The 26020-nt window shown below is 46.6% G+C and overlaps 1 protein-coding gene across 2 annotated transcripts; it reads right to left on the bottom strand.

The window, feature by feature from the left end:
- Nucleotides 1-35: 35 nt before the first annotated feature.
- nkain4 (sodium/potassium transporting ATPase interacting 4) lies at nt 36-25962 on the bottom strand. 2 transcript variants are annotated; one of them, XM_057039953.1, is made up of 7 exons: nt 25676-25961; nt 17670-17807; nt 16676-16756; nt 13592-13792; nt 7142-7202; nt 2566-2650; nt 36-1919 (listed from the first exon to the last, which is right to left on the bottom strand). In XM_057039953.1, exons 1-7 carry the CDS (start codon nt 25727-25729, stop codon nt 1910-1912), a joined length of 630 nt encoding a protein of 209 aa, XP_056895933.1. In that variant the 5' UTR covers nt 25730-25961; the 3' UTR covers nt 36-1909. The 2 variants fall into 2 exon arrangements, with proteins under 2 accessions (XP_056895933.1, XP_056895934.1); XM_057039954.1 differs by lacking the exon at nt 2566-2650 and having other exon boundaries at nt 25676-25962.
- Nucleotides 25963-26020: the final 58 nt, after the last annotated feature.

Below are 26020 nucleotides of genomic sequence, written 5' to 3'. Positions count from 1 at the left end.
ATATTTTCCAAGAGTCCAAATTCTAAAACATGAGATGACGAAGGAGCACGTTCTTTTATTAACAAACATTTATTTACATGATCACACGACACAGCTCTGGATAAATAGAAATACACAAAGAAGTCACAACTGACAGGTCAAATTAAAAGACAAAAAATAAGCATTTTTCACTTTCTTTACACTGAGAAAGAAAAAAGTATCTACAAACAGCTGGAGACTAACAAATACGTCTGGTTTTAACTAATTCCAGTTACAGAGATTACAGGAGGGACTGTATTGCACTGAGAGGAAGACTAGTTTTAACTGAACTATTTTAGTAGCTTTTAATGCTGATTGTTTTAACCGACTCACACAAAACTTGTAGTAAAAGTAAAAAGACAGTAAGGTCAGTAATGGTTGTAAACTCAAACAGACCATTTAAATGATGAGCTCTAACGTGAGGCAGAGTCATTACACGTTGTGGCTTCTTGCACTGGGAAAAAAAAAAATCTGACACCACAGAGGAATCTGGGATATTATAGCTGCTGAACGACAAATCACAGACTTAAGAACAACTTGAGTTTTTTGATCGCAGTTTCACACTCAGCACCAAGAAATACTGCAATAAAACACTGTCATGGTAGTGAAATTATACACAGTAGTGAACTTATGCACAGTTGCAGGCAGGGTACTTACTTTTAAAAAAATGTCAATGGTTGCTAAACGATGACAACTCAACACAAAAATCTATTCGCAAGTTTTCCTTAACTGGAGACAAAAACGGTCGAAGCAGGAGCTGGAACAGTTCTGCAGCGTTCAGAGTTGCACTTACAATGTTCGAACAGCCGGGGGCAGTAGTGATCCGCACAGACAGTAACAGCGACCTTTAAACTGACTCAGAAGAAAAGGTTCTAACGTTTGCAATAAAAAGGCTACCAGTCGGATTATAAAACAAGGTGTCAAAATGAGTCAAAGAAAAAAACAAGTTAACAAAGGATTTCTGTTTAAACTGATCGGATATGGCAAGTTGTTATGATTTCAGTCATTATAATCTAAACAACCCTTTAAAAACATGTTACGCAACACCCAAATCAGGAACTCTAAATGACAGGTGACTGGTATAGCCTGCGACGGGTGTATGTGATATGAACGTTTTCCTTATAGTAAAAATGAGCTTTCAGCTAACAAAACCCTCTTCTCACTTCTGAGATAATCCCTTGGATGTTGGCGAAAACAAGTGATAATACTCTAAGACTCCAGAAATTAAAGTGAGACTCACATTCCCTTCCCACGTGTTGGGAAAACCTCTTAAAGGCCTATTCTCTTTTGCAATCCCAATACATCGGCGCCCAATCCCCACTTTTACATTTTACAAGCTCTGTGAGCGATGCCCCCGTAGGATTGGTGCTTTTGTTCCCTCCCTTCCTGCTTTGCTTGTGTATTTATGCACACAGATCCTGGCCTAAAGTAAACAGGGAGAGCACAATAGCTCATTCCACAAGCTCCACTGTAATTCGGCCTTGCGGCCCAGAGCCAAACCAGCAATAACACGCTAAATCACTCTAAGACAGAGTCTCTCCGCAGACTGGGAATGCTGGACACTCCCTCATTACATGTACATTATATGCATGTGTAGCACACATGCATGTTCTTGGGAAGTATTAAACTATTATTGACATTGATGCGGGGCTTTGCGATGCTGTAATTTCCTCTTTTCCTTGAAGCCCTCATCACTCACAGGAAAACAATAAACCCCAAAGTGAAAAAGTGTTGGTTTTTCTGGGAAGTGCACCAGTAAATGACATGGTTAAAGTACTGAAATTACGAACAGGAGGAATGTGTGGTACATCCCCATGCAGACATGTTTGTGGCAAAATATCCATGTTGTCACCGTGGGAACATGCCGTGTCACTGTTGGATTCCTGCTTATTTATGTAGACCTGTGATGGAGGGGAACAGAGAACAACAAAGAATTAGCAATGATTGGGCAATCCAATGTTACGTTCATACCGGTGTACACCCGAGAGATTCTGGGTGAATCTCTCCTGGACACAACTCCAGCTGTATCAGGGAGACCGAAACGTCCTTCCCATTAGAGACGGAGCTGATTAAACTGTCAAGGAGCTAATAAAATATTCATTTCACATTGGCAGAGAGTTATTACATGACTTTCTGGGCACGTTGTTATTAAGTTCTCTGCACAACATAATAGATTAATCTAATTGGAGGCAGATATTTTTTTATATTTTTTTCTCAGTGTATTTCAATCAGTAATTGCCTGCAGAGTGGGAACACCCACAAAGAGTCGCCTTCATTTTCCATTATAGCTTTTCAAATTCCAACACAGGATATTTATGAAGGAAAATATGGCACAAATAGAATCCGAAGGAAAACTCACTATTAGTGATGAGTTATATGCCCTTTAAGGATCTTTCTAGAACATTTATTCATCATATTCTCCTTTTAAAAAGTACTTTGATGGTTTTATAGTACAGGACAAAGGATGTATGGATGTCAACATGTGCTCGCTGTGGACCACAGAGGGGCGTTTACACATGCGTGGCACGAGGACACATTTGTACTTACGGGTACATGGGCTTTAGGAGGAGATCGGATGATTTCTCATTGATATGGTAGAGTGGGAATGGGTCAAATCCACCAATAAAATCAACTGAAATCAAAGGATTGAACACATGAATTATGGAGCAAATTAAAAGGACAAAAACAGAAAAAAAGAGGATGCAAATGAAGACATTTAAAAGAATGACTGTGAAAAATGGAATGAGAACAAAACAAAGGGGAAGGAAATGAGGGCTTGACAGGACTTTTTATCCTTTATTGGTTCAATTTTAGCACCATAAATGATCAGAAAAAGCTGATAGCTATGAATACAGCACTACTGTATATGCATATTAGGGTGCTTCAGACTGTTCATGTGTTATTTCAGTCACAAGCTTTATAGAAAGTGTTTTTCCATCTGTGCATCTGCCCGTGGTGAGAGGGAAAGTGCGGGAACAGGTGAAGGCAGGCCAGCTGTCAAAATAGCCTGTTTTTATCACACAGAAACAGAGATGACCTTCAGCCGCTGACACCAAAGGCTGAATGCCTCCGTGTTTTTCATATTAGGGCCACTGAGCATGAGACAAGAACATGCCGGTGACCAAAGAGGTTCGGAGTAGGGACACAAAGGAGCGAATGAGTGATAATGAATAAAACGCATGTTAAAGGATGTGTGTGTGTTAACTTCAGATTGTCCCTAGAATAAAAGGATAAATAAGGTCTGTTTCTTTCTAGGAATCGACAGCTGTGGGTGGAAAATAAGAACAGAGACAATCCAGGCAGGGAAACTACAGTAAGGTCAAAACGGCCCCATCCTGATAAGAGAAGACAGAGGGGGTCTGTTGAACACTGATAGGGGGACAGGATGAGCGGAGAGAGCCACAGGGGGGTCGAGTCCTTTTCCTCTGACCCTGCCCTCCCTTCCTGGGTTTGCACATTTCTATCTTTGCCAGATGGACTCTGCTCCGCTCTTCCCAGATCAGTTCTGTCCTGGTGATTTTGTCATTATGAGCAAACCCCCCCACCCCCCTTCCCCAGCCACAACAAACTCTGCAGCAAAATCCAGTTAGATGAAAATGATTGCTGCCGTTTTTAGACGCGCAGGCAGCTGTAGCGATGACAGCATCGGCCCGCACGTCAGTCTCAGGCAAAATGAAATATCACGACAGATGCCTGATGATTTAATTCTTTTAGCCATTTCTACCAACTTTGGGGATGGTTTGACTCCTGGGAAGGTCAAATAGACTACTGAGGATTTCACAAATGCAATCTTGTGCAACATAGATTGGAAATCAATCATTTTAATATTAGCATCAGAGTCAAGAACATTCGGTACCCACAGTCAGCAAAGTGTTACTCTTTGCAGGTCAAAAAGCCTTTTATTTTACAGCTTTCAGACAAGTAATCCCTAAATCTTCAGTCCCAAATTCCCATATATTTATTTCTGTGCAGAGGCAAAACATGAAAAAAAAGATGATCAGAATCTTCTATGAACAAAAAGTTTTTATCAGAGTGCTGTGTTGGAATAATATGAATGTGATTCTGCTCATTTGTTGTCCAGAGAGCATTTTGGTATGCAGGTCAGTGGATGAGGCCCGAATACAGAGCTGACAAAAGGCAATTGTGTTCTGAATCAAATGGAAATGGTTGTGTGTGTGTGTGTGTGTGTGTGTGTGTGTGTATGGGGGGGGTGGGGGGGGGTGGGGGGGTGAGGACATCTAGCGAACCAAGCCACATCCAGAGACTGGTTTCAGAGCTTCAGCACTTTCCACCCAGAGAGGACAGAGAGGTCTAACTGTGAAATACTGCCCAGATAAAAGGGGAAATCAGGATCTGAGTGAGAGAATAAAGCAGCGCTAAGGAGTTGAAGAGCAAACAGACAGAACCGGAGACAGACGGAGAGAGTTCAAGCTCTCGGAGCATGTCCGCTGTGAGCCAACGGCTGCACCACTGTGTCCCTTTACTGCTTATGAAGCGTGAAATGAGGAATCGTCAACGATACTATGTGACAAAGCTTGTTCATTTAAACATCTCACCAAACTTTTAAATGATTTTACAAGCAATTACATGAAATAACAACATTTTCTGGAAGAACTATATTGAAAACAGGCCAAATTTAACTCAAGGGCAAAGAATTTTTTTCATTAGAATATCCATCCATCCACCCACCCACCCACCCACCCACCCATCCACCCATCCATCCATCCATCCATCCATCCATCCATCCATCCACCCATCCATCCATCCATCCATCCATCCGATTTCCTGAAGATGTGACTCAGCACAGAGGGTGGCCGCATAATTAGCAGACATGCTCGAGCATCTTTATCCGGACACTAGGCGTCTAACTCCATGACCTACTTTACAAAGAGGATTTTCCTCACCCCCCGCTCCCTCAGCTTGTCTGCGCCGCACTGATAAATGTGTAATAAATTCACACGGAAACACATAAAACACAGTTGTGTGGAGGGTGCAGGCACTTTCTAAGACCCTGGACACACTCGTCCATCCCAAATAAGAGAAGATAGGAAGTTGCATCAGGAGGAGACCACTTAAATAGAAACGCACACACTCTCAGTAATAAAGGCTGAAAGCCATGTCAAACCATGAGCTGATGCTGTACGGAGCTTGTTATTCTATCCACTGTGTCTTATTGGGCTTCTTATGAGTGTGTGTTAGTGCACACGGGGCGTGTGTGCATTTTATTTTGTTACTCTTTACGCAAGCGTGAGCACTCAGACCTGCCCATCTCCCTCGAGAGCGAGGATGCGTTCAGCATGAGAGGAACTCCTGTCTTATCTCCTTAGTTGTGAGAAGCTCCTCTTGGCTCATGCTCTTCCCGACTCCATTTTTTCATTCCACCTCCTCCTCGAACACACCTTCCTCTGCTCCTTCCTGTCTTACATTCTCTCTGGCTTCCACTCCTCTGATTCTTCTTGACCATTCAAGTTAATGAGCAGCAAAATTAATCAGGTTGGTGATATCTCAGACATTTGGTCACAAGAATTGTCTGACAGAGCTTGAAAATCCATGCACGGGCAGAAGGGAAATAAGTTGAGATTTTACCTTCACACATTCTGAAATATGATTTGGATTCACGGTTTTCGGAAAAGAAAGTTTGACATGAAGAGATACGTGAGGAGAGATGCTTTAGGGGGTTTGGTGCAGACATCCACCTTAATCTCCACATCAAATGGGAAGGGGAGGGGGGGGGCGCTTGTTTCGGTGCATAAGTGAGTGCGTGCACCTGTGTCTCCGTGGAAAAAAGACATCTGCATGTATATGCATACGTGCAGGCTAAGGGCTGATTACAATAACAAAGGGGCTGAAGCTGGGAGTGAGACGGCATGATTTTAACCTTGATCAGAAATAAACTGTCAGATAATCACAGTAAACGCTCACACGCATGTTTAACACCCGGTTACTGAAATCACTTGCCCAGATTTCTCTTGCAATACAAATTGCATGATGTTATTAAAAAAAAACCTGTAAAAAATACACATTGAATTAAATATGCTTAGAACATGTATTAGAATGTGGCTCATTTGTCCTTGTTTAACTACTTTTATGGACTAACGAGGCCATGCCGACCTGTGCTGGAATGGTAATGCCCTCCAAGGATTACTTAGGGTTGACTGGTGATTGAATGGTACCGGGTCAGGTGGTACTGTAAACCACTTACAACCAGTGACTATCTGGTATGTGACAGTTAAAGAACCACTTGGACTTCTTATATTTGTGGTCCCTGGGACCACACGCCGCAGCCCTGTCGTGGTTCAAAAGTGGTCTAAATACAAGGGGGGTCGTCGATTTAGCTTCCGTTAATCCTCACATGAGGTTTGGTTTCAAAGCGGCGTCTAGAACTTACACGGTTAAAGCCTGCATTTTCACGCAGGGAGACATAATACGTCCTGGAAGGTTCCTGTGGAGCAGGCAGATATTTATGAGGGTTGCTGACCCCGTTTATCACTCTCCCCCAACACACTTTCTGACTGGATAACTCCATCATGACCTCTGACCTGTTACCTGAGGTCACACCTGTGGAGTTTATGGTTTCTCCCTCTTTTCTTGTGCTTGTCAACACACTGTTCATTTCTGTTCTATGGACGCTAATCAAAGGATTTGCTGCTACAGGCTTCATATAGGGCAACATCAAGCACAAGGAGAAGATCAGAGGATCTGTGGACATGTTGATGAACGGCCAGGCTCGCGGATGGAAGGACAGCAAACATGGCAGTGGGGGAGGGGCAATTCTGCAGCCTTCAAATACACGACGCAACCAGCCAGGCTGGAGCTGCTACCAGGGGAGGGGTCATGGAGGGAAGAAAGTGAGAAAAGTGAAAAAAAAATGTTTTTGAGGACCACACAGACTGATGAAGAACAGGAAAAAAGGCAGAGTAGAAGTGGCAAGGGTGGAGAGGGAGCTGGAGGATGTGGGGAGAGGAAGCACGTGGTTCTTTTGAAAATTCTGCAGTGTGGTGGGGAAATATGGGGGTTGAGAGGGGGGTGAGACTGTGGGAGGGGAGCGATGAAGCTGGCCCAGATCTCTCCAGGTCCAGTATGTTGTGTGTGTGTGCGTTTGTGTGTGTGTAAAGCCACTCACAGCTGTCCTCCTCCTCCGTGATGGCGCTGACAACATAGCAGGCGTACACGAACCCCAGGAGCTGCAGCGAACAAGCAAACAAGAGAGGTTAGACGACTCTGACGTGTGTGGATTGATAAACAGCCGCGTGCTTGCTTTGATAATCTGAAAGGAAAAAAAGAAAAAACAGACTGAACATCTGGAAGGAGAGCATCTTTCTGCTGGGACGCTGCTTTGACTCAAGGGGAGGCAGCTGTGGCGGGCAGATGATGCAACGCTAACCTGGCCACCAATTATGGGATAAGAAAATGTCAAGAGTTGTTGCAACACACATCTCAAGGTTTTGATAAAGGAAACATTTATATTCTGATGAACACATTAGGGCACTGGTGATTTAATCAGGGGAGCACTTTGTGGTCCAGTCTCACCACTGTCATCCGCATAAAACATCCAGCTAAAGTCCCTTTATGCTGCCTTCCCAGTGCCACACGGTTGGTTATCATGTGACTAAAATGGAGCGTTTAACTGGCATACGAATGCAGCAATGAGGGAGAATGTGCATCTTATCTGCAAAATAGGTGATGCAGAGATGAACAAAGCTGTGTGATTGTCTATTTCCTGTTCCCAATTGCCAGAACTGCCGCCTGACTTCAGCTGTTGATTGTGCGACTACATAGGCTGGAGAGGGGGCAGTATTAACGCATCGAAAAGATGCACATCGCCTCCTAATGTTTAGTGCATTAGGATTTTGACGGGAACTGGGATGTCCAACGAGAAGGCAAAGTCAATCCTGAGTATAGCTCCTTTAAGCGGTGCATGTAAACACACTCAGGATGATCGTTGCAGTTTTGGTGTGAAATCCATGCTGGTACGGTTTACAGGGTGTGTGGGGGGGTCTGCATTGGGGCTCATGTGAGCAGACAGGGACACCACCAGAACACAGCGCTGAGAATAGCCTCTGGAAACGGCAGATGGCTGTCATCAACTCCAAAGCAGAGCCTGAAAAAGTCCCTCTCCACCCAGCCAGACAGCCATCATTTGGCACACTGCCATGCCAATTAAAACCAATGTTGGGGCCCATTGCCTTGCCCCCCCCCCCCCCCCCCCCCCCCCCCCACACACACACACACACACAGCAGGGAAAGACTGCATGCAATGTTTCTTATTTATCAATTAATCCTCATCAAGTTAACCTGTGACTTTAACGTGTCCTGTTATGTTGTTGTATGTTATTTCAGACTGGTACTGACGCGCATGTGATGCGACTCATCATCATGCGCGGAAGAGAAGTAACTTCAGCCTTCCACGTTTCTGGAGGAGCACATAGAATGACAGGTCCGTTTCTCAGTAAAAGGAACAACCCATCTTGGGTTTTCTAATTGCTCAATTCTCCATTACAGAGGCAGCGAAATGGATGTAAATTAGCATATAAATAAAGCTTTTGTCAAAGTAAAGCTGGGTGTTAAGAGCTGTGCCCAGAAGCTTTAACTGCACTGCGAGTGTGTAAGTGTGTGCCATTTGTGCACAATGTGCGCTCGTGTTAGATAATATCTCCACACAACCGCAGGTCCGGATCTCTTGGACGGATCAACGCAACTCAGCCAAAAAAATTCCGTTGGTCAATTGGTTGCTGGGCTTCACTCGAGTGAACCATTAAGACCAAAGACCCGTATGTTGTATGGATAATCACAGTATATGATCAGACTTAAACAATATCCCAGTAAAGTTAAAACAGTGTGCAGGACTCTGACTGGAGTGTTCTCCGTCTCCCCCAATAACAGCCCGGTGGGAACAAAGCAAGATTTGCCCTCTGCCTAGAGCAACTTAAACTGCCAGCGACACGTCGGGGCTAATTTTAACTTCACTGCACATTTCTATTTTTCGTTCACCTGTGAACAGACTAATCCGACTCAGCGGAAAAATGAAGAAATTGGTCGTCACTTTCATCAGGAAGAAACGCCTCCGTCACCGAGAAGCCGTCCCTCAGTTTCCACTTGTCAGTTTTTACTGGCGACAGCAAAATCCGGGTGTGTATTTCACCGTGCCTACTTTACATTTTAATAGTTTGTCTTTTTTATGGGTTTAATACCTTTGTTGTGATGTTCGGGGAACTAATGAGACCTTTGAAGAGCTTCTTTCTCTTTTATTGCTGGAAGCCAACATAGGTCAGTAACTTAATAAAAAGCGAAAATTCCGCTTGCATATTAAAGGACCATAAATCACTCTCCTGCTCTCTCCGAGTTAAAAGGTTATTTTACAGGCTTGTGTCAAGTTAATTAAGATTAAGAAGCCCTCACCTGTCACCCAAGGGTTAATAAGGCTGTCTGTGATGCCATGCTCCACCAAAGTCAACTTATCAAGCTGTCAACACCTTTTTTAACATTTTGTTCTATTTTAGTCTCTTTTTCAGATGTGTCTCATCAAAGTCAATCAAGATTGTCCTCTATTGTCTGTGCTCTCCCCCTGACAGCAGGTACCGCCACCTTCCCTGCAGGTGGTGGAGGAGTTAACTGTGGTAAAAGGAAGCGCGGAGGCAGGAAAAGTGAAAAGTGCGCGCGGAAAGTCGATCGTTCGATGTGGGAAAACTTCAAAAGCAACAATTCCCTCCGGTGGGTCTTCATTTACAATTTATTTTGACATGGAGGACACTGAAGGCAGTGTTTGTGATGGCTCAGCATTATCCGTTTCCTCTCTCCCAGATAATGAGCGGGGAAAGTTTAAAGCCAAAAGCATTTAGGGAGTGTGTTTGGGGAGGGGGGGTAATGAAGGTCAGGGTGATTGCGTGCCCCAATCCCACTGGAAAATATGCACTTTCTCCAAAACCTGCCCCCCACCAATTGGACAATCTTTTCACCATCAGAACTTTGAAGTGTTCATTATATCCAGCAAACTTGGGAGTCATTACACCTTTTCTGTCATAATAATAGAAAAACTGTCCGAGGCTGAATCGGCTGTAACGGCCCACTGATTTCCCCAAAGTGACGCGATATTCTTCATTAGGCGTGCAAAACAAAATGAATTCATAGGGAAAAAAATGTATTGACGCAGAGGATAAGTGGACCATAAAGAGAGAGGGAGGGGGGGCGGCACAGATGTCTTCTGCAGGTTAATTGCGCTGGACTCTGCCTGACGATCAGCAGGGACGACTGCAGCCGAAAATAAGGCACAAGTGTGTTTTTCTCTCTCGGCAGCTGCATGTTTAATGACAAAAACAGGAGGAGACGGTGACTAGAGAGGCTACACCCACCTGCTCTGATCTACCACACTCCCTCTCGAAGGACACCAACCCACGCAGAGGTGTACGCCATGAAATGGGTTGTTAAGTGTGTGCTGATTTGCATCTTCCACATCAAATATGTGGAAATCAGATGCTGGCATCCCAAAACATTACTGCACACACACACACACACACACACACACGCACACACACACGCACACACACACGCACACACACACACAGTAAGCTACCTTGGCCAATAAAAATGGAAGATGATGAGTTTTCCATTTAGAAGCGAGCAGGAACTAAGAGAACAAATGAGTGTGTGAAACAGAAATACTGCTGTACAAGGTTTACTTCTTTAATGCTGCTTGGTTTTAGTTGTGCTCCGTTTCCCCTTTGCCTACTCGCTAAAGTCCACGTATTAGTGCCAACTTAATCTGAGAAAATCCATTTCTGTAAACAGATTAACAATTACAGCTCTCGGCGCAGGCGGCCTTTGAAGTGTGATGGCGGCCAGTCGTGGGTTTGTGATGTACGGAGTGTAGCCCGACGCAAAATGCTGCGGACTAATTCCCTCTTACGGCTTTGGGGTCTCTCCTCTCCATCGTCAGCCAGCAGACCTAAAAAGCATCCCGCTCCTGCGTCATAATCCCAACATCTTCAAAAGAAACGTGCTGCATTGGTGCAGTGGAAGAGCTGATGTACTGCAGTGGTGCTGTTTTAAGCCAGACTAGGTTACGTTATGCTTGGACTTCATAAAGCACGTTTAATACAAACATATGTGTGTGTGTGCGTGCGTGTGTGTGTGTGTGTGGGGGGGGGGGGGTTGGCTTTCATCACGGCGAACCGAGCAAACCTCAGTGACCACAAAACACACAGAACGAACCCTGAAGGGAGACGGAGCCCCGGGCTCTAATCACCCAACACAAGGACTCTGATAAATCAGAGGCTTTTATTTACCCCCCCCCCCCCCGCACCCATGTTAGCCTGGCCCCTGGCATTAAACAAGCCCCCTTTCAGAGTCAGCAGTGACCCGATTTTAGTCTCCAAGCAAAAAGCAGAAAAGCAGGCAGGAAAGTGGTCAATGCTGCTGGATGGGCAGGAGGGTCAAAGCTGGTGACAGGAAACAGCAAATGGATGGAAAAAAAGGGGGAAACGGGCAATCGAAGGAGAGAATGACGCAGACTTCCATTCTTCCCTTCATCAACTTCCACCCAATCCTTCCCTTCAATCCCCTATTCCCAGAGACTGGAGGCAACAGGACTGTCGGTGGCAGCAATAAAGCAGCGAACGCTACATCTGTCTGTGTCTGTGTGTGTGTGTGTGTGTGTGTGTGTGTGTGTGTGTGTGTGTGTGTGTGTGTGTGTGTGTGTGTGTGTGTGTGTGTGTGTGTGTGTGTGTGTGTGAGAGAGAGAGAGCGAGAGAGAGCGAGGGAGACAGGTTACTACCATATAAGTTCACAAAGAAAACTTTAGCGTCTTGTTTAGCGAGCGAGCAGTGTTGACAGATGTAAACCAAATTTAAAATCTTGCAAAATCTCCCTTCGCTTGTCTCATCTGCCCCCCCTCCCGACTTCACCGCCTCCCCCTCATCTCACCGGACAGCTTTTCTCAGACTGTTTTATTTAACAGTGAAAGCAGTGCACGGCAGGAAGGGGGGGAGAGAGAAAAAAAGCAGACAGCACATGGAGAAGAGAAGAGCGAAATGGGAAAAACTTCGGGTGGATTTTCTGCTGACTACGCTGGAAATTGTTTGTTATTCTAATCGCTGCACTTTTAAACAGCAACTTTCGCTGTGGATGCATGTGCACGCTGCGTGCACGCTACCAGGGGCAACAAAGTATTACAAGAAAGGTGAACAATATCTCCCTTCTTGACGAATCAATAAATAATAGATTATCCCTCTTTAGGAAGGCTGGCTCATCTTTTAAAAGTGTAAAGTGGCTCTTGGGCAGTGGCAGCATTATAGGGCCGACCAACGACGGCTTATTTCTCACCTGTGTTGAATCCAGACGGATGAGGGCGACGGCAGCCTTGCTGGACAACGTACTTGCATTTTTCATCTTAATGAAACGTACCGCTCGGAGTGCAGACTAAATATTTAATGGCCTCATGCAGCAACCTTGAAGCCCCCCCAACAAAGACAAAAGAGGACGCTCACTGTCGTCCTATTGTGTTTCATCCATTGCTTCCACTTTCCGTTTGGCCCTCGTGTCCACTGAAGGGGCAAGCATCAGCCAGAGTGGACCTCTCGGAGGGTCTGCGCTGCTCTGCTTTTAGCCTGAGAGGAGGCAAGGATGCACGGAAAATGATGCCGTTCACGAGGCTGCGATTTCAGCCGTGATTTCCCCGTGGGATTGCCGCTGAATGCTTGGTTGGTTCGTACCATGTAAGGGTGTGGGTGAAAAAATAACTTTCCATCTATCAAGTGCACGCAGAGGAAAGGAATGAATGTGGTTAATGGGCTTCTGTAAGAAAGCGAGCCACTGCTATAATGCGAGGTCGGACGTTTTATTACCTTTCCGAGTGTGGAAGATGTGTGGAATGGTACGACTCAAAAACTACACTGCACTTATTTGATCTACAAGAGAGGACAGGTTTTCGTCCGTGTCGGACAGCAGAGGCAACACTGCCGTCCAACCAGTCGATTAATGCCTCACCGTTCCCAAACTGCTAGTTGAAACGAGGAATTTCAACCAATAACGATCACAGTTTTGAGAGTTACTCTAATCATTTTCTAAAAAGCTGTGCGAGTCACTCTGCGTTCTCTGTGCGCAGCTGAATACCGCTGAGTGCTAATGTGTGTAGCGCTCATGTCTGAGCTCAAGTGCCCGCTGAGCTGGAGAGAGGGTCCTGGCCCTCGTCCAACAGCGGGAGGGTCGGTCCTACACGAGCGTGTGCAAATGTACATGCTGGCAGGATCTGAGTTTCTGGTGTACTCAAACAGAGCTGCACAAAAGGGAACAATAACAGCCCTGCCTGTGTTTGAGTAACCTGTTAGCAGCTGGAGGGCTCACTCGCAGCCAGACCAAATAACGGATCAATTTCCCCATTCAATATTGGAGGCGGAGGAGAGACTCCGACAGACGAAGTAATGGTTGTGGTGGCCTTAATGTGGAGAAAAGAGGGAAATCTTCCTCTTTCACAGGGATTGAATACCACAGCCAGTGGTTTCTGAGGTTACGTGTGTAAGGCGATGAGTTCCTGCTGCGTGTTCATACATGTGTGTTTGCATTTTTCACATGTACTCACGGCCACGAGGATCTGGGCTCCGCTGTGTGCAACCTCGATGTACTGGTAGTCCAGGAGGCAGCCCATGACGGTGATGTAGGACTGGCTGTCTGTGGTGCGGACGCCTGGAGCCTGATGCATCTCTCTCCTCACACAGCCCGGCCCGTGTTCACCCCACCAGGAGTGATGGGCGGAGATGTTGAAGGTCAAAAGGTCACTGTCCTGGAAGGTACAAGTAGACCCAACGTAAATCACTTTTTTGGCCCCAGATTTTAAATACGAGAGGAAAATGTGGTGGTAGAGGAGGATGTCGATGCACCTCTGGACACTTGTGGATTTCACACACATGCGAAAAAGTAATAAAATTAATCAAGAGCATATTGAAATAAGAAATGCGGAGGCGTCTCCTGCTGTGAAGAACGCTATGGTCAAGATGAATCAAGATTTCGCAGAATTATAAAACCCTTTAGCCTGGAGGTTGTTATTGGTAATCACTAACTATTCTGGGGCTCTTAAAACATGTAACGACTTTCACAAGAATCAATCACTTGAACTGAAAGTTTCACAAAAGCGCTGCAGGAAAAGTAAGCAAGTCATTAAACTTTGACTGGGTTCAGCTGAAATATGTTAGTCTGGATCAATGTCACCTGATGGATGGATCCATCCCGAGCTATGCAGAGTTGTGTTGCTAGTTTGATTTTTTTCGGACTTGTGGAGTTTCTTCCCTCATCTACATTTTTAAGGACCGAAAACAAATTTAAAAATGTAATGACTAAAGGTTGAGCCACTGAGGTTAGTGAGCAGCAAAAATAATATAAAGACCTAAAAGTTTGAAAGGAGAGACAGAGAGATGTGATCTCACTTAGGAACGATTCTCTTCCACCCTTCAGAGATGATCAATAGAAAGTTTCTCAGCTGCGAGACTAAGAACATTTTACATGTAGCTCATGCACGTGGAGGCCATTTGCGCAACCCTATGAGCCCCCACATACAGACGTAGAGAAGCTCCCACTAATCAATACCCTAATACAGCAATCTAACCCCACATCTGGCCCTCGGTGACAAGACATGCATTATTAACAGAGCTGACCGCTGTCAGGAAATATCTCCGGTTCCAATCCACCCCCGCTCACGTCAGCATCATCGCCTGGGTTCATACCGGCACACGTGTCCAGTCAGCTGGAAAAACGGCAGCAACACACAGACCCCCCCCTCCCCGTTTTTCTCCTCGGTCACCCCGCAGTCGCAAAAACAAGGGCGTCTGAAGGTCAGTGTAAAAGGCTAATGACCGAGGCCGCGGGCTATGGAAACCATCTCCAGTCAAGCACCTCAGGAAATCAATATTCAAGAGGCTTTTTGCAACTTGCTCCAGGAGTGTTGTTGTTGCTCAACAGTGCATATCAAAGGAAAATATCAAACCTGTAGCGTCATACATTTAAGGCTATGCTGCTCAAAGTCTGATCTTTTGGTGTTTTCTAAAGTCAAATCAACCGTAAAGATGACTCATTAGAGAAATACAGACATTTCTGGTGATGGAAATGTTTTAAAATAACCAGACAGCTGCTTTATATTAAATTAGGAGGTAGAGAGTGCATGGGCCTGCCTGCAATCCAGTCTAAAAATAAGTTTGAGGTCATTCTCTGCAGATGTTAAAAGATGAAGATGCTTCTGTTATTACATTTGTGCTCATTATCATTGCTTATTTGTTTCTAATTAGGAATTTAAATTGCCTAAATTTGCCATTGAGCCATGTTAGCAAACATGCAAGCCCCCGAATGCAAACGCTGGGATTTTATAAGACATATACGGAGTTTTTATCTTATGTTATACTGCCTTTGAAAATAACTCAATTCCAAACCATCCGATTTAAATTATTCAGGTTTTGGGGGGGAAAAGGGGCTGTGGATTCCATGCTGAGATCAGTGGGATCAGACAGTTTGAGATTCTCTACATTCTCCATCATATTTTGCAAACAGAGACAACAAAGTGGGGCTAAAGTTGGAGGGCTGTGTGCAAACGAGCAGGGCTCCCTCTGTCACTTGGTCTTGCACCACGAGGGGGAGGGGATAAAGGATCAATAGGAGGTGACGGAGCATGTGGGGTATGAGTCGAACACACAGCCCCCTCATTTCTAGGGCTTCGACACTGGTTACTGAATGATCACACACCCGTGCAGACGAAAAGAAGCTCTCTAAAATCAGCAATATCAAGCCACAACAGAACCATAATAGAAACCTGTGTGATAAGTTCTGTCTTGGTGTGTGTGTGTGTGTGTGTGTGTGTGTGGTGTGTGTGTGTGTGTGTGTGGGGGGGGGTCTCTGTGTGTATTACATTAGCCAGCTTTTCTCCTGGCCACCATATGCAGAGCTGGGAGCCCAGGCTGTCTCCATCTGTCGGGTTAATGCCCAGCCCCGGCCCCAACCCCAGCAGCTGCCCCCATACAAGCCTCATTATTCGGGGAGAAATCGTGCAGGAACACACACACAGCCGACGCACACCAACATATGTAGTGATGGGCTGTCACACTCGAGAGAGGCGAGGTGTGTCACACATTGGCAAAGTCATCAGAGCTTGGGAAGATATTTCGGATATTTGTCACGCCTGAGCTGGTACGAGACGAATGCTGGCTGCACGAATTCATTTGTCTTAATGTTCAACGGAACAACTTGAAGATTTCCATCAGCAGTGAGGTGGAGTGAAGCGAGGACAGGAGAGAAGGCCACAGAAGTTCAGCATATTAGATTCAAGACAAAATACCAATATGTATTTTCCACAATACCAACCTTAGCATTCATGTTAGCGTAATTAGTCGACTAGCAGTTAGCCAGAATATTAAAAAAAAGTCTTCTTGAAACTGATCTTTAAAATCCAATACAGACATTGACACATTTGCTCCACAACGTCCAACTATGTAGGCGTTCTCCCTGTATGACCTGAAGCTATTATCACTAAATTGCTTGGGCACAGCTGTCATCAACACCTGGACAGATAAGGGCGGATGTGTGCTATCGCTCTGTCATTGCTTTTCTTCTCCACCAGCCTGCGACCAAGAAATTCAACAGTCTACAGCTGGAACGAGACAAGATAGACATTTGAAAGTCTCACCTTGGACAGGCCTCCTACATCCAGGTAGAAACAGATGATGAAGACGTTCCAGGCCACCCATAGCGCCGCCCATACTGTATACTAGAAGGTGGAGACAAGCACAGATGAGCGGTAAAGATGGTATTTGACTGGGGGAAAAAAAGGATGAATTAATGAGATTCTGAAGGTGACGGCGTCCTCTCCTGCATTCACAAACAATCAACCTCATCTCAGAGATGTTGCGTGTTTAACGTGCTGGAGAACAGCCAGTCCGTCCGAGCCTCGGGGGGGGTGGTGAATTAAGTTCACAACTCCAACCATTTATGAAGTCCCGCGGCCAGACGGCCCACTGTTGACAGGAACGCAGCCATACGCTGACAGAGGGGGCCGTCGTGGTGAAGGTTGTGAAATCTTCTGCCTCGCGATGAATCGAGCGTTTAAAATGTCAGAGGCATCAGATGAAGAGCAGACGGGAAAAAACAGAGCGCCGAGACTCCCATTTTCCACTTGACATGAGGCAACATCTTCACTTCCCGCCTCTCCCCACTACGTCTGTTTGTGCAGCTTCTGCCGTACCGCCAGCCTGCGTCTATACATCTATATCTGCTATCAGATGTGCCTGGCATTAACAAGCATGACTGAGGAATGCTTTAAAATAACAACTCCAATCCATCTAAAGTGGGTAAATTCATCAGTATTTCAACACCAAACAGATCTGGAAGCACAAATTGTACAAGAATGACCTTCTCTGTCCAGAAACTCAATACTAAGTACAAGACAAGCTCCTTATCCCCCCCCCCCCCCCCGCTTTAATTATCCCAAATTACCCTGGGATTAATGTGATCCGAGGCTGTCGGACGGTAAACAAGAAAGTGCCGAGCACATGAAAATTAGCAAAGGCACCAACATGTCTGATCAGATGCACACGCAGAAGCTAATAAAGCGATGTCACACCTTTTGAACAAAAGCGTGAGGGCGCAGAAATATGTGGAAAGAAGCTTTGTAATTCACTTACCACCACGATGTAACGCGGCCGATACTGGATCGTTCCAAAGAGACCCAGGATGACGATGATGATGTGGAAGAAGTTGGCAAGGATGGGGGCCCATTGGTAACCCAGAAAGTCAAAGACTTGTCTTTCTAAAGCCAACACCTAAAAAAGAAGAGCATTTTGAACCTTTCACGAAGAAAACTGGAATACAAAACAGAAAATCTAGATTAAAGAAATAAAGGACCCGGCAGAAGCCTGTCTTTCTGTATCCATCAGCATCAGACTGAAAGTCAATATCAATATTGGATTAGAACCCATAGATGGAGCACAAACAGCCCTAGACAACTGGCAGCATAATAATTCTCACACACTTTAACAGCAATCAGATACCAACCCGACACCAGCGAGCCAACAGGAGCAGCTTGAGCGTTCCCTCTCCGACTGTGGAAGTGCTCAGAGGTGAAGACTGGAACTTTCATAAAAATAAACAACCACAGATTTATCGATTCAAAGCCGGTCGAGTTCAGGAAGAGCTCCACGTTGGGAACCTTTTCCGCCAACAGCCTCCAGGAACTCCAGGAACTCCAGCGCTCTGGGAAGTTCAGAGGAGACACGGCCTGCATTGAGCCTGGCCCTTAAAATATGCCCTCAGAAACAGAGCAAGCACACTTAAATTTAAATCCTCGGTGATGAAAGTCTGAGTTCCTCGGTTTTCTCCCAGACAGGCCGACCTTTTGCACTCGCTACATTTACAGTTAACTCTTTATCTGGTGTGAAGTGATTAATTGGCTACCAATATTGCTTCACTTTGACTGCTTTCCTTCTGAAACCCTTTGAAAAGCCCACAGCTCACCAATTCCATTAACTCAATTAGCATGTCATTTAGGTTGAGATACACAGATGGCTGCAGCATGCTAACCTTTTAATTAGCATCCTGCTGCACAAATCCATTCCATCCCAGCAGAACGGGCGTCTCAGACAAATGGTGTTATCTGTCCCGTGTTGACATGCCATTTCCAGCCGAGCCAAAGAAGATGTATGACGGATGGAGGAACGCCTCGCCAAGCACACGCCCGCGCAAACCCATGACAAGCAAGGGTGGGAGATGATCAAAAACAGGGATAATTAAAAACAAACAGCCGTTTGCATCGGTAGCCGGGGAGACGACCCCACCATCTGAGGGGTGTTTATGAGTAATGAATGATAGACGCCAAGTTGGATTAAAATTTTAAAAATGACAACCGTCAAAGCCTGTAGGATGACGGGGAGCTTCCTTCCCTCTAAATGGCTGCCATCTGTCTTCTGGATAGAAGGACTGATAGAGAAGGAATACGGTCAGAAAAGTCATACATCTTGTCGTCGGATCACGGCCAACACATACGAGCGGATCCCAGGAGACCTGCAGTTCACGTGACTCCAGAGCTTCCTGAACATTTTCAGCTTCCATCTCAAGAAGACTCAGTAGAAATGTCTAACCCATTGTTCAAAGCTGGCTCCCACACATACACTAAATATTCCCCTAAAATAATTCCCCCCAGGTGTTGGAGCTTTTAAAAGTATGTATACGAATGAGGGGCCTGTATATGGGTGGTGTGTGCGGGTGTGTATTCTCGTCTGTGAGCTGCTGTTGTCAGCCATATCACGTTTACTGTTAACTCAATAATGCACCAAGATGACAATCAATCAAGAATGGAAGGTCTCTGCCCACCCTCACACACACACACACACACACACACACACACACACATACACACACACACACACACACACACACACACACAGGAAGCAGCGGATGGCAGAGTGGAGGAGAATTTGATCAAAAGATTCCAATGCTTTTCCAGGAACAGTGAGCCGTCTTCATAACGGCCCATAAAAGCCTCCCGCTGACCTCCCGCAAGCACAAATGACTCCCAATAGAGTGACGGAATCTCTTAAGTGCGTGTTTCGGCTTTGGGCGTGTACACGAGGAGAGGCGTGTTAGCCGCACAACCCACCCCTCCCACCATAAAGCCGTTTATGGGATGGTGTGAAAGCAGGACGCAACAAGCCCTTTGCTCACCTCCACCATAATCACTCATCTCACACCTTTATTTTCCCCATCTGTAAGGTAGAATCATGAAACTTTGCCTGAGCAGGTGGAAAACATCCTCACCAACACTGATGTGTGTAAGAATTCTGCTCTGCCGTGTTTCTACAGCGGCCTTGAGCAGATAAACCTGTTCCAAACATCAGAATTTTTTCGATTTTATTTAGCTCGTCAGTAAAAATGTGACTGAGGTGCCTCCAGTAGTCGGTGTCACGCAGGAACAGATCATACTTGGAGAAGAAAAGAGGAAATCCTGAGAACACTCTCCCCCCCAGCATGAGACAGCAAAGGTGGCTGGTGAGCATCCCATTTCATCTTAGCCTCCAGACACTACAAATCCCATCAGCACGTCCCTTTCCGTCCTCTGATAACACGTTACGGAACATGTCATCAGCATCTGTGGCTTTGAAATCAGGTTTTCTTGGTGGGGGAGGGTGAGTGACAAGCACGAACGATCCTCTCTGACCCCAGGCTGCATGACTCAACGCTGGGGCTCAGAACTCCGACTCATTCCGAGTCAGACAGAAGCAGGACTTGGTGGTAGTAGATGTGCAGGAGGAAGTAAAGCGCACGAGTGGAACTAGTTGGATGCTAGTTGGATCACTAGTTTCACATTTATCATAAACAATATGGGACCGTACGACCATCAGACTACCCGGCGGACTGCTTTTCCTTTCTTTCTGCATATACTTTTCCAGGAGAATATCTTCTGTTTTATGTGCTTATGAAACACTATTTATACCAATTTATAACCAACAAACTGGGCAGTGAATCCGAGCCTGGCAGGCGTTCTGCCTTGGTTTGTCTTATAATGCAACTCCCTGCAGGCTCAAATCATTAAAAAGTAATACTTTCTCTGATCCAGTTCTCAGCCTGCTCCGCTAAAGTCATTAGATTGTGGATTCTGCCAGGTTCTTGGGTATCCAACGGTGCTAATCTCAGTTCGTGGGTGCATGTTTTAGTGTATGTGGAGAGCGGCTACTGACAGCTAGCCACTGGTGGCGACTGGTCCAGCAGCGCTGCGACTGGGATTAAGTGGCGGGACGGCTTTGTAAACCATTCTTCTTCGTCGTTTGAAATGAGTTCCGCGTGGCGAATCAGCAGCAGCACCAGCCCTTTTGGACTTCAGCGGGACTTGTTAGAGGTAGCGCTGCTGAGCAGAAACAATGACACCGCAGATCCTTAAAGCCGGAAAATCCAGTCATGATTAGAGCTGCTGACTTCAAGAGAAACCGGCAATCTAACCTTCAGCTGCATGAGTTGCATTTCTAAGGATAGGATTTATATTCCATGTTTTCACCGCATCCAGCCTCTTTTTCCCCTTTTTTTGCTGCCTGTATCTGGAACCGCATGGAAACGACAAGACTTAAGGAGTTAAGCACCAAAAGGCTGACTTGATGGTGAGGAGAGCTTCCAGAGATACGGCCCAAATTCTGATGCAGTGTAAGCGAGCATCCCTCCTCACGTGGCTGATATCTCGTTTCATAAGCTTATCTTGCCCCCCCCTCCTCATCTCTCCTCCTTCGCTTTGCCGTCAGCCAACATTTCTTCAGAAGAGGTGCCGTCAGTGTTGGGATTATCAGAGGGCAATTTGGGTTTGGCTGCCTTAACTTTGAATGGGAATGCAGCATGATGGTTCACAGGGATCAGCGTTACCCCCGGGGGGGGGGGGGTAAGAGGAATGAAATGAGACAACAGACTTCAACAAACAGAGAAGCTCTCATTTCTCTGAGGAGCTGACAGGAGAGAGGCGGGACGGGGACACGGCGCTGGACTAGATCCAAACAGACAAACAAAGGATGGGCTGAGGAGGAAACTGGAGAAAGAGCTCAGCCAATCCCATCCGTTTTCCTGCCTGTCGGTGTCCCAGATCCAACAAAACTAGTTAGGATCTGCCCCCAATTAACAAGTAGCTCATTTAGCCGGTGATAGGAAATCCTCATGAAGTTTAAGCGGTGCAGAACGGCAACTGTCAGGGGTTTGTCTCCTCCAGCTCTGTTTTCCATAATTGAGTCGGTAGTGTTGTCCTTTTCATCATGACACCGTTGTTGCTAATCTCCCATCCACCAGCAGAAGAACATCAGATGTGTGCGTCCGCGCCGTCTGGCCGTCTGTGGAGCGCGCCACGCAATTAGAGCACGAACATCTGGGAAGCCATCAGCGGCTTGTACAACGAAAGCAGGGGGAAAAAAATACAGGCAGCAGGTCGGTCGTCAGGACGATCGTGATCCGCTAAGATATTCATTCCAGCTGCGGCACCCCCGGGGGAATTTACCCGCCGCCGCATTACAGCCAGTGGCACCACTGGAACGGCTGGAATGGAAGGAGAACAATGGGGCCACAAACAGTTCTGGTGTTGTCGCCATTATGGCCCAATGGGGAAGTTTCGCTGATGTGGATCACACACCATCGTCTATCTCTCTCTCTCTCTCACACACACAAGTCCACTTTTTTTCCCCGACCGTGGCCACATAATGAGCTGTTAAATTGAAGACATTATAATGTGAGCAGTTGTTTCGGGGACCAGGCAGGACAAGAGGAGCCTTCGTTGAGGCGATACACACATCATTGAGTGTTATCGGGGTGTACGGACGGGGCGGTGACGTCAAACCCCGAGGAAGGTGAAGCCTCAGCAGGAAGTTGAGCAGCCGCTCTCAGTCAGTGAGGCCGAGTTTCTGTCCCAAGTAGAGGCCGTGCACCCACTGAGCCCCCCCCAGCTTTATTTTCTGCACAGCTTTATGATTTTATGTTATAAATGTTTCTATGTTAACAAAACCCACAGAGGGATGTGAGTGTGTGTACCCGTGGGGGTGGGGGGTGGGTTCAAAGAGGTAAATGAGGAGATCGAAGATCTACCCATAATTGCCCCAGAGTGTGAGAGGTCGATTGCACCCATCCCCCCTTTCTCTCCCCTCCATTTCCCACCACCTGTCTACCAAATCTCTGCTGCTCCGGCCCCTCCGATAAATCAGACAGCAATCAATAATTCAAACATTATTCTCAGTAACGGTGTGGGGATGGGGGGGGCGCTGTATTTTAACAAAGGAGACACGTTATGGGTGGAGAACAAGTGTACACCCCATTCAAGCGGCGCGCCCCGATTTCCTGTTTGCATAACGCTCCGAGTGGAAGCTCCACAAGTCTGAGGCGTGAAGGTGAATTCATCAAGCGTCCCCCTCGTCTTTTTGACCTTCACACAAACGCTCTCTCTCTCTAACACACACACACACACACACACCACACACACACACACACACACACACACACACACACACACACACACTTAGGATGTGTAAGAGCTCACCCATCTGTGGGGGATGTACTGACAAAGCAATCAACATCAACATTCAAGAGGACACAATCAGCCCAGAACAGCGAGGGGTCCGTTTAAGGAGACCACGCCCACATCAGCTCCAGCACATGATATATGTTCTATAAATGATGAAGACCTACATTAAGCTCGAATTTTAAGCTCTTTTTAAAGATAAACTACACATAATGACACTTGAGGACACTGCAGCGTGGATCTATTTAACACCAAAGCACATTGTGGTGTAAAGAAATAACTATTTCCCCAGGAAAAAAAGGAATTCGCTGAAAAATTAAAGACATTTATTACTGTTATCTTTGGCCAGAGAGAGTTTAACACCATAATTCACAACTACAAAAGACATTAGTGTGTGTGAGCAAACACAAATACAAGGACGGACTGTGTTTCCCTCTCGGAGTCGAGGAAATAAATAGTCCTAAACAGATGTTCAAAAGCATCGGCAGCTGATAAAACTGAGGTCGGGGCTGCTGAGATGTGAATTAAGCTCCAAAAACAGTGACAACTGCCACGCAAAGCCGCAAACCACAAACCTAGAGTGGTTGATCCGAATCTCAACACCAGACCGCGATACGGGTCCGTTATCACGCGCGTCTGCGTGTGGGCGGTCACATACGCACAAAATCAACGGCCGGTTTTAAGCTCGGGAATATTCAAACATTAATGCCTCTGTGAGGCAAAGCAACGACAAAAAAGCAGCCTAAATCGCTTTGATGTGTGGGGGAAGATGCGACGTCCTCAGGAGGAGCCGCCACTTCAGGAAAACTTTTCTTGAAAGTACTTTGGTTGAACCCCAACTTCTGAAGCATTTGCTACAAAGTCCCTGTATTCTTCAGCTCCGGCATCTAACGAGCAGGGGAGGAATGGCACACAGGCGCCTCCAAACAGTTCTCGACTGTTTAGCGCGGAGATTTCCGTCCCCTTGCTCCGCCGAGGCCCAAAAGACACCAGTCGCCGTGACAGCAGAGATATTTCTGTCTAGACTGCATTCAAAAGGAAACCAACCCCCAGTTTTGCTAAGCTACGCGCTCTCCGTACCAAGGCTGTACTGGCAAACCTACAGCCTAACTCGCCGTGCGCCTGTGTCAGATTGCTTCCGGGCAGACAGGCATTTTTTCATTTTCCACGCTGGGTCGAAGGGCCCGACGTCAGTGACGGGCTCTCTGGCAGAACTCCCGCTCTCTCGGGGCGATCGGGGGGTCTGACAATGAGCCCTGTTCGTGCCCGGGGTTGTTAGGGCTGCAGGGAGAAGAGGGGAGGTGGACACTCTGATCAATAAGGACTAGTTATTCGGCGGTCCAATTAGACGAGGCTCCGGCCGCTGAAAGAGGCTTGATGAAAGCGCCGTGCTCGGATAATTAGCACACAGGCAGGTTCACGGGGGGTATTTATATGTCTGAGAGGGATGATTAACGCTGGTTTTACCCTGTAATGGACTGGGTCTAAACCAGCTCATTTTCAATGCATAGGATTCAGCCAGGGGAGGTGTGAAGAGTGTGTGTGTGTGTGTGTGTGTGTGTGTGTGTGTGTGTGTGTGTGTGTGTGTGTGTGCACGCGCATTTTTAAACACGTGTATTCATGCAGTCACGCACATGCATTCACACTCGCAGCACGGCAACCTTTCCTCCAAAGGTCAGAGGGTTAATGCAGCGGCCTCTCATTGCAGGTTAAGCTCATCAGTAATGCAAGTGTGTGTGTGTGTGTGTGTGTGTGTGTGTGCGTGTGTGCGTGCGTGCGTGCGTGCGTGCGCGTGTGCGTGTGCGAGAGAGAGAGAGAGAGGTTTCATAGGAATTGTCATTGCGTGCAGAAACTGCACCAGAGGGAAATATAGCCCTTTCCAGAAGTCTTCTGGGACTTCTTAGGCCGTCTGTTGACAATTTTATATACCTCTTAACAAATAGGAAACCTCCTCCTCTCTAATGAGGGGGGAAAGTCCGGGGGGGCACAGGTACCAGCTCAGGAGTCTGTGTTCCTGCATCAAAGTTCCACAAAGGAGCAAAGAAAACCCAGAAGAAGCGCTCCTATTTGAAAACAAAAGCCCAACCAGCTCCGTGGGCTTTAGCATTATGGAAATAGGACGTTATTAAATTTAGGTTTTTAAATCTGGCTGCTCATAACCAAGGCTAGATCAGCTCCCCTCCTGGATGACGTCAGCTGAACTTTACGGTATGTAGATTAGATTTTATGGCTCCCCCCCGCTGTTGTAACAACACTTACTGGGGGGCAGTGTGAGCAAGCTTGGTTTTAGCAGCACAATAAATTTTTACTGCCACACACCGCCAGGTCTAAACTCCAGCCTGTGTTGAGAAGATGGACCTGAAGGGCCCCAAAAGAGATTTTAGACAAACTTTAAGCGACGCGTCCACCCACACCCCCGCAAACACGATGTTTGGTTTTTTAAAGTGACAATAAATTAACTAAATTGAACCCAAATCAACTCGAAGCTTTCTAAAGACTCGCCGAGCTATTACGCACAGAAGAGAGAGCACGTCCAGCCTGCGCCTGCAGCCCTCCAAAACTTTTACGATGATACTCTAGAGCCCCAAACGCTCCAACTAAGTTCGCCTTCAGCACAAACAAATGCCAGCAGAGCAAAAGCGAGAGGAGACAACTGACCAGCTGTAAAGTGCAGATGAAGATGAGGGTGCACCGTCCGCTGCAGCAGCCCATTGTGTCCGCGCTCAAGATAAAGGTGCGACTCTGGAAGAACCTGCAAACGCCTCTGACTCAGTCCTACTGCCAGCACCGCAGACCCATTCTCCTCCCGTGCCTCCCCCCGGTTCCTCTGCGCCTCTGGGCTCTCAACGCTCCGGGTTCTCGGCCTGGCTGCTGCGGCGCGGTCGCTTGTTTGCTTCAGCCGCGCATGAGGTGACTGACTGGGGGGCTGTGAGCCGGTGTTAAAGGAGGAGGAGGAGGAGGAGGTGGGGGGACTGGGTTTGCGGTTTCCGGAAGCTGTGTGGC

Source organism: Takifugu flavidus, chromosome 8, assembly GCF_003711565.1.
Source record: "Takifugu flavidus isolate HTHZ2018 chromosome 8, ASM371156v2, whole genome shotgun sequence".
Lineage (NCBI taxonomy): Eukaryota > Metazoa > Chordata > Actinopteri > Tetraodontiformes > Tetraodontidae > Takifugu > Takifugu flavidus.
Note: the sequence above shows the minus strand (reverse complement) of the source record. Positions and strands in the feature narration are given on the sequence as shown.

Excerpts from the sequence above, each read along its gene's own strand:
- nkain4 (XM_057039953.1), bottom strand. The coding sequence starts at position 25,729 with ATGGGCTGCTGCAGCGGACGGTGCACCCTCATCTTCATCTGCACTTTA. Across the intron at positions 17,808-25,675 it reads TCATCTGCACTTTACAGCTG|GTGTTGGCTTTAGAAAGACA; the intron begins GTCAGTTGTCTC and ends CTTCTTTTTTAG. Across the intron at positions 2,651-7,141 it reads CACGGAGGAGGAGGACAGCT|TTGATTTTATTGGTGGATTT; the intron begins GTGAGTGGCTTT and ends CTTTGATTTCAG.